Consider the following 11,158-nt stretch of genomic DNA (forward strand, 5'->3'; position numbering starts at 1 on the left):
ACGATACTTTTGTTTCTTCTGAGAACAGGTGAGTGTCCCATACCCACATAGCTCACTGAGCCGCCTTTCCCAGTGTCGGCTTCCATGCCAGAGAGGCCCGCTTATGCTTCATCTTTCAGACAGCACTGCTGTCCCTGCTACTCTCTGCTCCTTTATTTTGCTTCTCACTACCTGACATGTGATAATTAATTGGTGTATTGTCTGACCTCTCCGCTTGGAATGTCAGGAATTTTGTTTACTGCTACATTCCCAGCACAGAGATGAATGCTTGGCTGCCATGTGGCTGGTGCTTAATACTCACTGAATGAGCATCAGTTCTATACATACATTACATTTAATTGTGGGGCACCTGGGTGGCTAGGTTGGTTAGCGTCAGACACTTGGTCTCGGCTCAGGTCATGAGATTGAGCCTCATGTCAGGGTCTGCTTTTGATTCTCTCCCTTTCCTTGTCTCTCAAAAATAAATAAATCTTAAAAAAAAAAAGTAGTTGTGTCTGCTTACCAGTGCACATAACTCAAACCGAAGTTTCTAAGGCAGAAACTTTAGTGTGCTTCTTGATTCATCCCTCTTTCTCAGCAACCCCTTCCTCCTTCCTTGTGCTGTCACTGAGGCTCTGATAAGAGCGTACCCTGGATTCATAGACCCCCTCCCACTGCCCTAGGCCGCTGGTGCAGCGCTCTCCTAACTGACCCCCCTGCTGTGGCTTCATGTCTCTCCTGCTCCTTCCCAGTCAGCAGTGGGTGGGGCTATGTCAGGTCCCTGCTGAGAACCATTTTGAAAATTCATTTTACTGGGATGCCTGGGTGGCTCAGTGGGTTAAGCATCTGCCTCCAGCCATGGTGATGATTCCAGGGTCCTGGGATTGAGTCCCACATCAGGCTCCCTGCTCAGTGCGGAGTCTGCTTCTTCCCTTGTCTGCCGCTCCCCCTGCTTGTGCTCTCTCTCTCTCTGACAAATCAATACAATCTTTAAAAGCGAGGAGCATGAGTGGGGGGATGGGCAGAGGCAGAGGGACAGGCAGACTCCCTGATGAGAGCAGAGCTCCCTGAGATCATAAGCTGAGCTGAGGTCAGACTCAACTGACTGAGCCACCCAGCTGCCCCTTGTGTCATTCATTTCTTCTGTACGTGTGTTACTGTGTTTTATAGCCTTTGTGGCCAACCCCCCCCCCCCCCCCCCCCCCGCCAAAAACTCGAAGAAACAAAAACCCCCATGCATTTAAGAATGTGACTTGTTTGGACTTGGAGGTGCTGGTGTCTGATCAGTGGCTCTCTGGCGGCCTGGGTGGAGGGATGCGTGGCCCGTGGACCTCCGTGGTCCAGGGCGGCATGATGCTCCCTCAGTGCTGAGCCACCCACAAAAGCAGGGACAGGGCCCCACTGGCACGGGGCAGTAAGGAGGTGGTCCACCTGATCAACTGATCCGAGTCCTTTCCTTCTCCAGCTCCGTACTGGGCAGGAGCAGGAAGTAACAAATCAGGGAACTCACCGTGCTGGGGTGGGGGCACTGAGGGGGTCAAGAAGTAATCCATGTCCACCAGACCAGGAACATTTCACAAACATTTTACTGATCACAGGGGCAGCTGGAGGCTGTGGAGCACAGGGTTCTGGAAGCCAGGGGCTGCTCCCTGCCCACCCCCTCCCCCTCCAGGGCCGCTGGGGTTCTGGGCTTGCAGGACGTCAGGGGCGCCCAGCTTGCTCGAAGTACTTGTGGCAGGCAGCCGTGAGTGTGGCCACAAACACGATGAACTCGCTGAAGTTCACCTCGGCATCCCCGTTGGCGTCCAGGTCTTTGAGCAGTTTGTCAACGGCGTCCCTGTCCCTTTTAGTCTAGAGACAGAGGCCGGGGTCAGTGGGTGAGAGGCCCATGCACTGCTGCCTGGTCGGGGGGCGGGGGAAGGGTGGGGGGACACTGACAGGTTGTGTCACTGGGCTCCAGGAGGCCAGGAGCCAGGGTTGGGTTTAGGGCCAATCGGAATTGTGTGGTGCAGCTCAGAGGCAGCGTTTGTCTTACTGGCAAGTTTGGAAGGGGGAGTCTTTGGACTGTTTAAGATGCTTTAGAAGGGGGACCACCCCCAGGATGTGCTGCCAGCCTGGCGGGGTCACTTTAGGCGATCACGTATGGGCCATGCCCTGCACACCTGTCCCGGCCACAAGCCTCTGATCCTCAGAATGGGGAAATCCAAGCTGGGGTGAGAGGTGGGGAGGAGGGGTGGGCAGGGGAGGCCTGGGGGCCTATGGCCCTGAGCCCTAGCTTTTACAAGCACCTTGCTGAGGATCCCAGGCTTAGCCACCGGTTCTCAAATTGTGTTCCCGGGCCACCTGCCTCTGCCCCTCCAGCAACCCCCAGCTTTTGGGTTCAAAATCTCCATGGGTTAGACTCAAACTTGGCTTGTTATCAGAACATCTGCACCATGCCCGATTCCTAACCGGGGCAGGGGCGTTCAGTGAGCATCCAGGTTTGAGACTTTGCGGTGATATTAAGTTCAAAAGGAAATTAAATTGCATATTTAGAATTTCATACACATTAGCTTTGAGCTTTTGACTGGGGAAAAGGCAGAAAGGGAGAGGGAGAGTGTGCTGGGGGAGGGGATTTCTTGCCTTCACGTTTCTGTATTTTTACATTTTCTACCACAAACACATTTATAAGAGACAAAAACAAATGAACTTCATTTAAAGATCTATACCCTCACTACCTTTATATACTGAAGTGCTCAGTGTGTTTGAAGGCTAAAAATCTTAGGCTTCCATTTTTAAGAATCAGCTCAGGGTAGATCCATTAGAGGGCAGGAGGTGGGGTTTGGTGGGGCCAGGGAGGAGGCAAGAGGGGAAGGGGAGGAGTGGAGAAGAAGGGGAGCTGTAATTGAAGAGAAGAGAAGGACAGTAAGGAAAGGGAAGGGAAGAGAGGGGGCGGGAAAGAGGGAAGGAGTGGGGCAAGGGTGAGGACCTGGAGGAAGGGAGGGAGAGAGGAAAGGAGGGGGAGAAGGGGAGGGCGGGGTAGAGGAGAGAAGAGGAAGAAAAAGAGGAGGGAAAAGGGGGAGAGAGGAAGGGAAGGAAAAGAGAGGAGGAGGGAGGGAGGAGGAGAGTAGAGGGAAGGAGGAAGAAGGAAGGAGGAGGGGGAGAGTGGAAGGGAGGGGGAAGAGGGGAGGAAGGGGAGGAGAGGAGAGAGGGGAGGGAAAGTGGAGGAAGGAAAGGGGTAGGAGGAGGGAACGGGAAGAGGACGGAGCCAGAAGAGGCAGCCAGAGGGTCAAGAACCGAGAGGAGCATAATGGGGAAAGGAGGACCGAGAGGGGAGCCCCCTGTTTTGAGGTCCCTGAGGAGGTCTCCCTTGGGCAGATCCAGGTCCAGGGGCTCCAGGCAGATAAGTGCCAGGTGGGACCTCCTCCCATCTGTACCCCTGTCAGCCCCGCTAACACCACTCGGGGGATGCTGGGAGGACACAGCCAAGCAGACAGGAGGGCAGGGGTGTTCATGGCCAGCCACCTCAGAGGGGTGCAGCGGTGAGGGACCAGCAAACCCAGCCCCACCATCCCTACTGCTCAGGTTCAGGTTTGCAAACCACCCCCCACCCCTAGCTCTGCCACTGGGCCCCTGCTGAGAAAGAATCCTGGTGGCTCTAACTTCATGTGTCAGGGACTGAGCTGGCTACTCCAGCTCCCTGCTCCTAAAGACCTCCACCCGGAGGGCAACAGATCAGCTCCTGGGCGGGTGGTCTTGCCTTCCAGCTGCTCCTTCTGCAGCCCCTTGGCCCTCTCCTGCCCTCCTTTCTCCTGCGGGCCAGCCCACCGTCCTCCCTGACCCTCCCCGCCTGCCCCCGCCCCAGGCTCTGCACCCTCACCTGCAGGAAGCCGGGGAGCTCCTTCTCCATGAGCGTCTTCAGCTCCCCCTTGGTCAGGCTCTGCTTGCTGCCCTCCACACCCGCATAGCGGGCAAAGACGTCAATGATCATGCCCATGGCTGTCTCCAGTTCGGTCATGGTGCTGGACTTGGACCCACCTTCCTTCTGGGAGCTGGCACGACAGAGGAAACTTTCCCAGGGCAGCTTCTTGGAGCTTTATAAGGCCCAGCCTGGTATTGACTCAGAGGGTGGGATGGATGGCAAGCCCTGCCCCTCCCCGCACCCCCCCCCCACCCCCGTGCGCTGCTCAGTTCCCCAGAAATTGTGCGGGCACGGCTTCCTGTCTGAAGCCCTCCCCCAGCCCACACCCTTGACGGTGGGACCGACGGCAAGCCCTGCCCCTCCCCGCACACACCCCGGCCCCCCCCCCCCCGCCCCCGTGCGCTGCTCAGTTCCCCAGAAATTGTGCGGGCACGGCTTCCTGTCTGAAGCCCTCCCCCAGCCCACACCCTTGACGGTGGGACGGAAGGCAAGCCCTGCCCCTCCCCGCACACACACCGCCGCCCCCCCCCTCCCCCCGTGCGCTGCTCAGTTCCCCAGAAATTGTGCGGGCACGACTTCCTGTCTGAAGCCCTCCCCCAGCCCACACCCTTGACGGGTGGGGTCAGCAGGGTAAGAGGGTGCCTGGCGAATGTTTGTTGAGTGACTAAGGAATGGGTGGAGTGGTCCTGTCCGGCCACATCTGGTGGGCGGGCCACATCTGGCGGGCCAGCGGGAGGGAGGTTGCACGAGGGAAATGTCGGACTAAGCAGGGTTTTGCTTCCGTGGCGCTTTGCAGAACACTTCGTGGAGGACAGCCGTGCACCTCTGTCCCACTCCCCAAACACACAGCAGTGACGGGTCTGGGAGGCAGACACTGCCAGCTAGCGGATCAGATGAAGGGCTGCCCCGCCCCACCCTGCTATGCTCCCCAGAAACCCCTGCATGCTCTCTCCCTGTGCCTTGGAGGCTGGCCCCATGGTGCAGTGATTTCCAGACCCGAAAGTGGACTCCTCTTTGTTTCCTGATTGTGGATGTTGAGGACTCAGTCTGCGAGAACCGCAGGGGCGGGTAGTAGGCTGTGACTGAGCTAGAATGCCCTGGGCACAGAGCTGCCCCTCCCTCAGTCCCCAGAGGTAGCCCCAGGGGTGGCATGGGACTGGGGGGGGGGGGCTGTTGCTGAGAATGCCTGCAGGCCCAGGCACCGAGGGAAGCCCTTCACAGAGCCTGCAGGTCAGGGTGGAGGGGAGAGGAAGCCAGTTACACTCAGCGGGCTCAGCCCCAGCCTGGCAGTCCTTTCTGCTTTGGACACACTGCCTTTCCCACGTCTCCTGCAGGGGATCATTTGGGAGCAAGGAAAGGTCAGTCCACTCTGCTGCGCTGGACAAGGCCCTCCTAGGATGAGACTCTAGGTTTCCAGCCAGCCAGTGGTGCCTCCCAGAGGGCATCCCAAAGTAAGACATCCCGTTGTGACACTTGGTGAAAAGGAAGGGTGTTCAGGGCTGTCACAATAGGGCTCATAACTGTCTCAACGGGGGCGGGGGCCACTGGCTCAGCTTGCAACTCAGCAGAACCGGCCTGGGTGGCCCAGGAGCAGAGCCAGTGGGGGTCAGAGGGTGGGAGGGTATTACTAAGAGGAGGCTGACAGGGTTGGGGGATTCTGGCCACAGGCAAGCCCAGGGCTCACTCGTCAGAGTGGGGGATAAGGAACTTGGGCAGGCATCAAGGGTAGGGAGGTGACTTCCTGACTCTTGATACAGCTGGGCTGGGCAGGTGGAAGATAGATGGGACCAAGGATGAGGCAGGATTGCTGAGCAGCCTGATGAAGGGGGGAGTCAGCCAGACTCCTGGGGCAAGACCTGGCAGGGAAAAGACCCCCGACTGGGGGCCTAGCCTGGGCTCTCTAGGGGAGGGCCTCCCGGGAGCTGTGGGGGCAGCCGGGCAGGCAGCGGGGAGAGAGCAGCACAACACCTGCAGGGCTCTGACCCCTGCTGGCACTCTCAAACCTACAGTCACCTTCCTTGCTCAAACACAGATGCTCCCCCAGCCCCCCATAAGATTTAGTGATGAGTGTGTGGTTTTTCCCCCTCAACATTGTCTTTTCAAACTTGTTGCAGAAGTCAAAGTAAGGCCACTCAAAGACCTCTCCTGGTGGAGATCTTTGTAGGGATTAAAAAAAAGTGGGGGTGCCTGGGTGGCTCAGGGCAGCATCCCTGGTCCTGTTGGGCTCCCTGCTGAGCGGGTAGTCTGCTTCTCCCTTTCCCTCCCCTTGTTCATTCTCTCTCTCAAATAAATAAAATCTTAAAAAAAAAAAAAAAAAGTGGTTAGATGATCCCTGGTCGAGTGAGCACAGAAGAGAACGCCTGATTAAAGGTCACTAATACCTCGATGTAGGTAACATGGGGGTAGGCAACTAACTTCCCAGACCAGATCTTAACTCTTAAACATTTAACAGAAACCGCTGTTAAAAAGAAAAACTACTGGGTGCCTGGTGGCTCAGTGGGTTAAGCCTCTGCCTTTGGCTAAGGTCATGATCCCAGGGTCCTCCCATTGGGTTTTCTGCCCAGCAGGGAGCGTGCTTACCCCCTGTCTCTCTGCCTGCCTCTCTGCCTATTGTGATTTCTCTCTCTCTGTTAAATAAATAAATAAAATTAAAAAAAAAAAAAAAGAAAAAGAAAAACTACCCACAGCCCACTGACTTCAAGTCCTGGAAACAGGCAGAGTGACATTCCTCTAGGGACTCAGCTGTCCTGATGTTAATGCTTTACTAGGGCAAAAGGCAATCCTTTAGCCAGAGCCCCAGGATCCTGTGAGTCTACCTTAACCTATAAAAATTCCTTTGGAAACTTGCTTTATCTCTGCCCCCACAAGATACAATTGGCAATCATTCCCCAAGCATCTGACCCACCGATACCCATCTGAAGGGTCTCATGACTCAGGTTTTTTAGACTACTAAATGACCTTTTCCCAACAGCAGCTAGCCCCCTCAAAGTCCTGGAAGCCTTGCTTCCAAAATTCCTTAGAGACGTATGGGTATGCTCTCACTAACCCCCTCCCAACTTGAAAGTATATAATGGGCCACTCCTCATGACCCCAGTGCAGTTCGTTCTGCCTGTGGGTCGGTCCTGTCCTCCTGATTTAATAAAACCATTTTGCACTGAACATGTGTCAAGAATTTTTTCTTGGCTGTCGGCTTCGAACTCTAACATTTCCTATATCAAAATCACAGGCCCAAATTGGTGTCACTGGCCGAGTCCCCAACCCGGCCCTTCATAGCTAATCTAGCTACAGTTCCAACAACCCCCAGAAACCCTAGTCCTAGCCCGTCAGGAATGCTCTGAGCAGCCCAATAAAGGAGCTGGGCTGTGGGCTAACTGGCATGAGACCCCTTGTCCTCCTCCTCCCAAAGTCAAGTGTGCTTATCTAGAAGAGCCTTTTCTTTTGCTAATAACATCTCCCTGCACCCTCTTTCGTAGGAAAACCTTTCATTTTGCACAACTTCTGGGAGCTCCCCTCAGCTGGCTTGCTACCTGGGTGCTGTCTGGTTCCTGAATCATTTAACAAAGCCAGTTCGAGCTTCAAATGCACTGGGTTGGATTTTGTTTTTTAACCCTGCATTTATCTGGAAAGGTAGTTTCTTCCCAAAAGGAGATGGTGAGTGGCATCATGCAGAAACCCCCTTCTGACCCTGACCAGGTCAGGGTGATTTTTCTTCCCAGCCTCCAGGCCCCAGGCGCCCTAAGATCCCTGGTGCCTGGGCCTCCTTTACAGCATGGGGATTCGGTGGTGGTGGGGGCGGTAACAGGAATATCAGCAAGGAAGCAGACACCCAGGGGTTACGGATCTGGGAGACTGCTGTCTGTGTGGGGCCAGCCCCCAGCTTCCTGGGAAGGGACAAGCACGTCTCTTCTGAGCCTCTGAGCCGGCTGAGCTGGGAGAGAAAAGCGTTCTGCATCAGCACAAATCCCCACCCCTACCCCCATGCCCTTCTCATGCTCCCCCATAATCTGCTGACAGTGGGGAAGGGTACTGGGTCGCCAGCCACCATCCCTGGCCAGCCACCCACAGCTCACCACCCAGCAGGCTGGGCCAGACCTCTGCATGCATGTGGGCCCTCCCACGTCCAGCGCCGGAGGCCAGAAGAAGTGGAATTACGACCTTCCTACACACCATGCAGGGCAAAGAGGAACCACTGAAAGACCGAGGGGCCCAGGTAACCATCACCAGGAAGCCGCTAGAAGCCCAGGACATTGCCCCAGTTCTAAGGGGGATGGGCGGCCAGGAAATGTCTCGGTGGGTCAGGGAGCTTTGGGGTGGGGAAGGCAAGGCGTGGTCTGCTGGTGGGAACAGTTTGCTAGACTCTGGAAGTCTGGGTCACTCTGAGAAGGACGTCTGTGCTCAGCAAACACGACCAAGGCCCCTCCTGTGTGGCCCCAGGTCAGCACACCCCTGCCAGGCACAGGCCCCAGACCAAACCATGTTGGTGCAGCGAGTTCTTCTGAGCAAACTCCCCACCCCCACCTGGGCCCCAGCCCCAGGAGGCAAACCCTGACCTCTGGAGTGCCTGGCCAGACAGGGGCCTTCGAGGGAGAGGCAGAGAGCACAGGCGCAAGGGGCCCCAGACCAGGGAGCAGCCTGAGGAGAAAGGGAAGTCTGCAGCTGGGATCGGAGGGAAGGGGAGTGCAGCAAAGAACAGAGGCAGGAAGAACTGTGGCTCTGGAGAGCTGGGAAGTTGGTGGGGGGTGATTGGAGGGGCAACAGGAAAGGCTCCCTGGGAGCCTGTCTCACAGCCCTTAGGGCACAGTAGAGCTCCTGAGGGACTTTAAAGGCCTGCTGTCAGGGCCCCACTCCCCCAGAGCTGCGCTGGCCCAAAGCTTCCCAGCTTACCCTGCCCAGCAGCCCGCTGGAGACCACTGGTCCGGAGGGTTTTCCACTGGGAAGAGACATGGTCAGATTTACCTTTTAGGCGACCCTAGCAGCTGGTAGGACAGTCAGATGAGGAGGGTGAGGCTGGAGGCAGGGAGGCCGGGGAGGAGGCTGCAGAGTAAGGAACCCTCCAGGCACACAGGCTCAGGGTTCCTGCAGCCGCAGCCCAAAGCACACCTGGGACGGGGGAGGCCTCAACAGGGTGCAGAGATGAGAAGAAAGATGCGGGCCTCACCATCTGATCCATGCTTTGTAGAAGGGGAATTGAGGCTTAGGGCGAGGACGTGGGTGAGCAACCCTAGGTCCCCCTCCACTCTCACTGTACAAACAGCTCCCGGGCTGAACTGATTTTGTCCTTGGTGATGTATCTGACAAATATTTGCTGAGGGAGGAGGTTGACAGAGTGGAGGAAGTGAGTGATTGTTTTGTTTTGTTTTGTTTTTTTAAGATTTTATTTATTTGACAGAGAGAGATTGAGAGAGAGGGAACACAAGCAGGTGGAGTGAGAGAGGGAGAAGCAGGCTTCCCCTTGAGCAGGGAGCCCAATGCAGGGCTAGATCCCAGGACCCAGGGATCATAACCTGAGCTGAAGGCACACGCCCCACTGAGAAAATGAGTTTCTCAGGAACCCCAGGTGTCAGGGGTCCTGTACCACATAGCTGTGGGGGCAGGGGCCTGGTCTCAAGCCCAGGCATGTGGCTCCTGGGGAAGGTGGTGACCAGCCCTGTGCCCCGGGCAGCTGCCTGTAAACCCCCTTCTCCAGTCCAGAAAGCCAAACTCCATCTGCTACCCCTGCTTGTCTTCCTCTGAAGCCTGGAAGTGATGCCTGGAGCAGCGGCAGCCATGCTGCCACCACGTGGATGAGGTTAGAATGAGTTCTTGGTGCTTGTTTTGTGGGGCTGCTGTGACCCACAACCACAGACAATAGAAACTGTCACTCTCACAGATCTGCGAGTCCAAAATCAAGGTGTGAGCAGGGCTGCTCCTTCTTGGGACCTCAGAGGGAGACCATTGTCTGCCGCTTGCCTGGCTTTTGGAGACGGCCTGAAATCCTTGGCTTTCCTGGGTGTGCAGCCACTGAACCCTGCTCCTGCCTGTGTTAAATGCTGCCACAGGGCCTTGATGGAGAGAAAAAGCCCACCCTCCTGGCCATCTCCGTGTGCCTGGAGCCCCACAGCCTCCAGATCGGGGCATGGGGGGGGGGGGGCTCCCCTCTGGTCTCCTCCAGGGCCACACCTTAGGAAACTTGGCTGTTTTCTTCTGCGAGTCAAGACTTGCAGGTGATAGGTATGGGAAAACCCGTGACAGTCTGCTCAGAATCAAAGTCTAGGCTGGCGGTGGCAGAGGGGACTAGGGACACGTTTCCATGTCTTCAAACCCAGGCCTGCTGACTCAAATTAATGTGTTCATGTCCTTCAGATGGCTCTCCCAGGATCCCCCTGATACTAGTGTGAATTTTGCCCCATGATCTGTCTTAAGCAGAAGCACTGGGGGTTCTGGGGCATGTGCAAGGGGCGGCAGGAACCTGGCTCCCGCCCGTGGTGCAGGGCTGCCTGGGGCAGGGCACCTGGGGCCTACCTGGCCTTGACCCTGCCGGGCCGCTGACCTGCTCAGTGACTCTGGTGAGTCTCTTCTCCTTTCAGGACTACTTTTCTCACCTGTAAATGAGGGGTGCAGATTAGACCCGCTCCAGGACTCTGAGCTCCCGAATCTCATATTCTCAGCCAAGGTGCCTGTCACCCTTGGGGTGCAGTGTGTGCTGAGGGTACTTGGACCACCAGGATTTACAAAGTGTTTCTCTTGGGATGGAGAAACTCACAGAAATGTTCAAGCTAAAGCAGGAGCCTTGTGGTGAACACCTGTGGTTTCCATCCCTGGGGCCCATTCAGCTGGGTCCTGGTAGCCCCGGCAGCCAGCTGTGGGGTCGTGCCCCCTGACCTGTGTGAGCTGGGCTCCAGTCCCCTCCTCTAGCTGGGTCCTGAGTGACCACAGGGGAGTGCTGGTTTGAGCACACCAAGAAAAAGGAGCTGAGAGTCGGAGGAGAGGCTGTGATCTCACTGATGTGCCAGGGCACTTGAGTCCGTAAGCCCTGCATTTCCGGGCTGTCTGTCCCCCACCCAGCATTTCCTAGCCCCGCAGAGCTGAGTGTCCAGTTCTGGGCCAAGACCTCTGGTGTGGGGTGGGGGAGCGAGGCCTGGGTCAGACCGGGCTAGGTTTAAGTCTCAGGGAGAACATTGCTGGGGGTTCCCAGTACACCCCTCTGTCCTCCTGCAAGCACTAGTGGGCGCTGCAGGGGATCGCGTGAATGCCTGTTCTGTCTCACTGTGCCTTTCCCCTCTGTTAACCTGCCAATGG

General features: G+C 56.6%; 1 protein-coding gene across 1 annotated transcript; it reads right to left on the minus strand.

Moving 5' to 3' along the window:
- Positions 1 to 1,547: 1,547 nt before the first annotated feature.
- Positions 1,548 to 4,091, minus strand: S100P (S100 calcium binding protein P). The gene is made up of 2 exons (XM_047718813.1): positions 3,839 to 4,091; positions 1,548 to 1,830 (listed from the first exon to the last, which is right to left on the minus strand). Exons 1-2 carry the CDS (start codon positions 3,974 to 3,976, stop codon positions 1,681 to 1,683), a joined length of 288 nt encoding a protein of 95 aa, XP_047574769.1. The 5' UTR covers positions 3,977 to 4,091; the 3' UTR covers positions 1,548 to 1,680.
- Positions 4,092 to 11,158: the final 7,067 nt, after the last annotated feature.

The sequence above is a fragment of the Lutra lutra genome, chromosome 2 (assembly GCF_902655055.1).
Source record: "Lutra lutra chromosome 2, mLutLut1.2, whole genome shotgun sequence".
NCBI lineage: Eukaryota > Metazoa > Chordata > Mammalia > Carnivora > Mustelidae > Lutra > Lutra lutra.

Excerpts from the sequence above, each read along its gene's own strand:
- S100P (XM_047718813.1), bottom strand. The coding sequence starts at position 3,976 with ATGACCGAACTGGAGACAGCCATGGGCATGATCATTGACGTCTTTGCC. Across the intron at positions 1,831-3,838 it reads AGCTCCCCGGCTTCCTGCAG|ACTAAAAGGGACAGGGACGC; the intron begins GTGAGGGTGCAG and ends CTCTGTCTCTAG.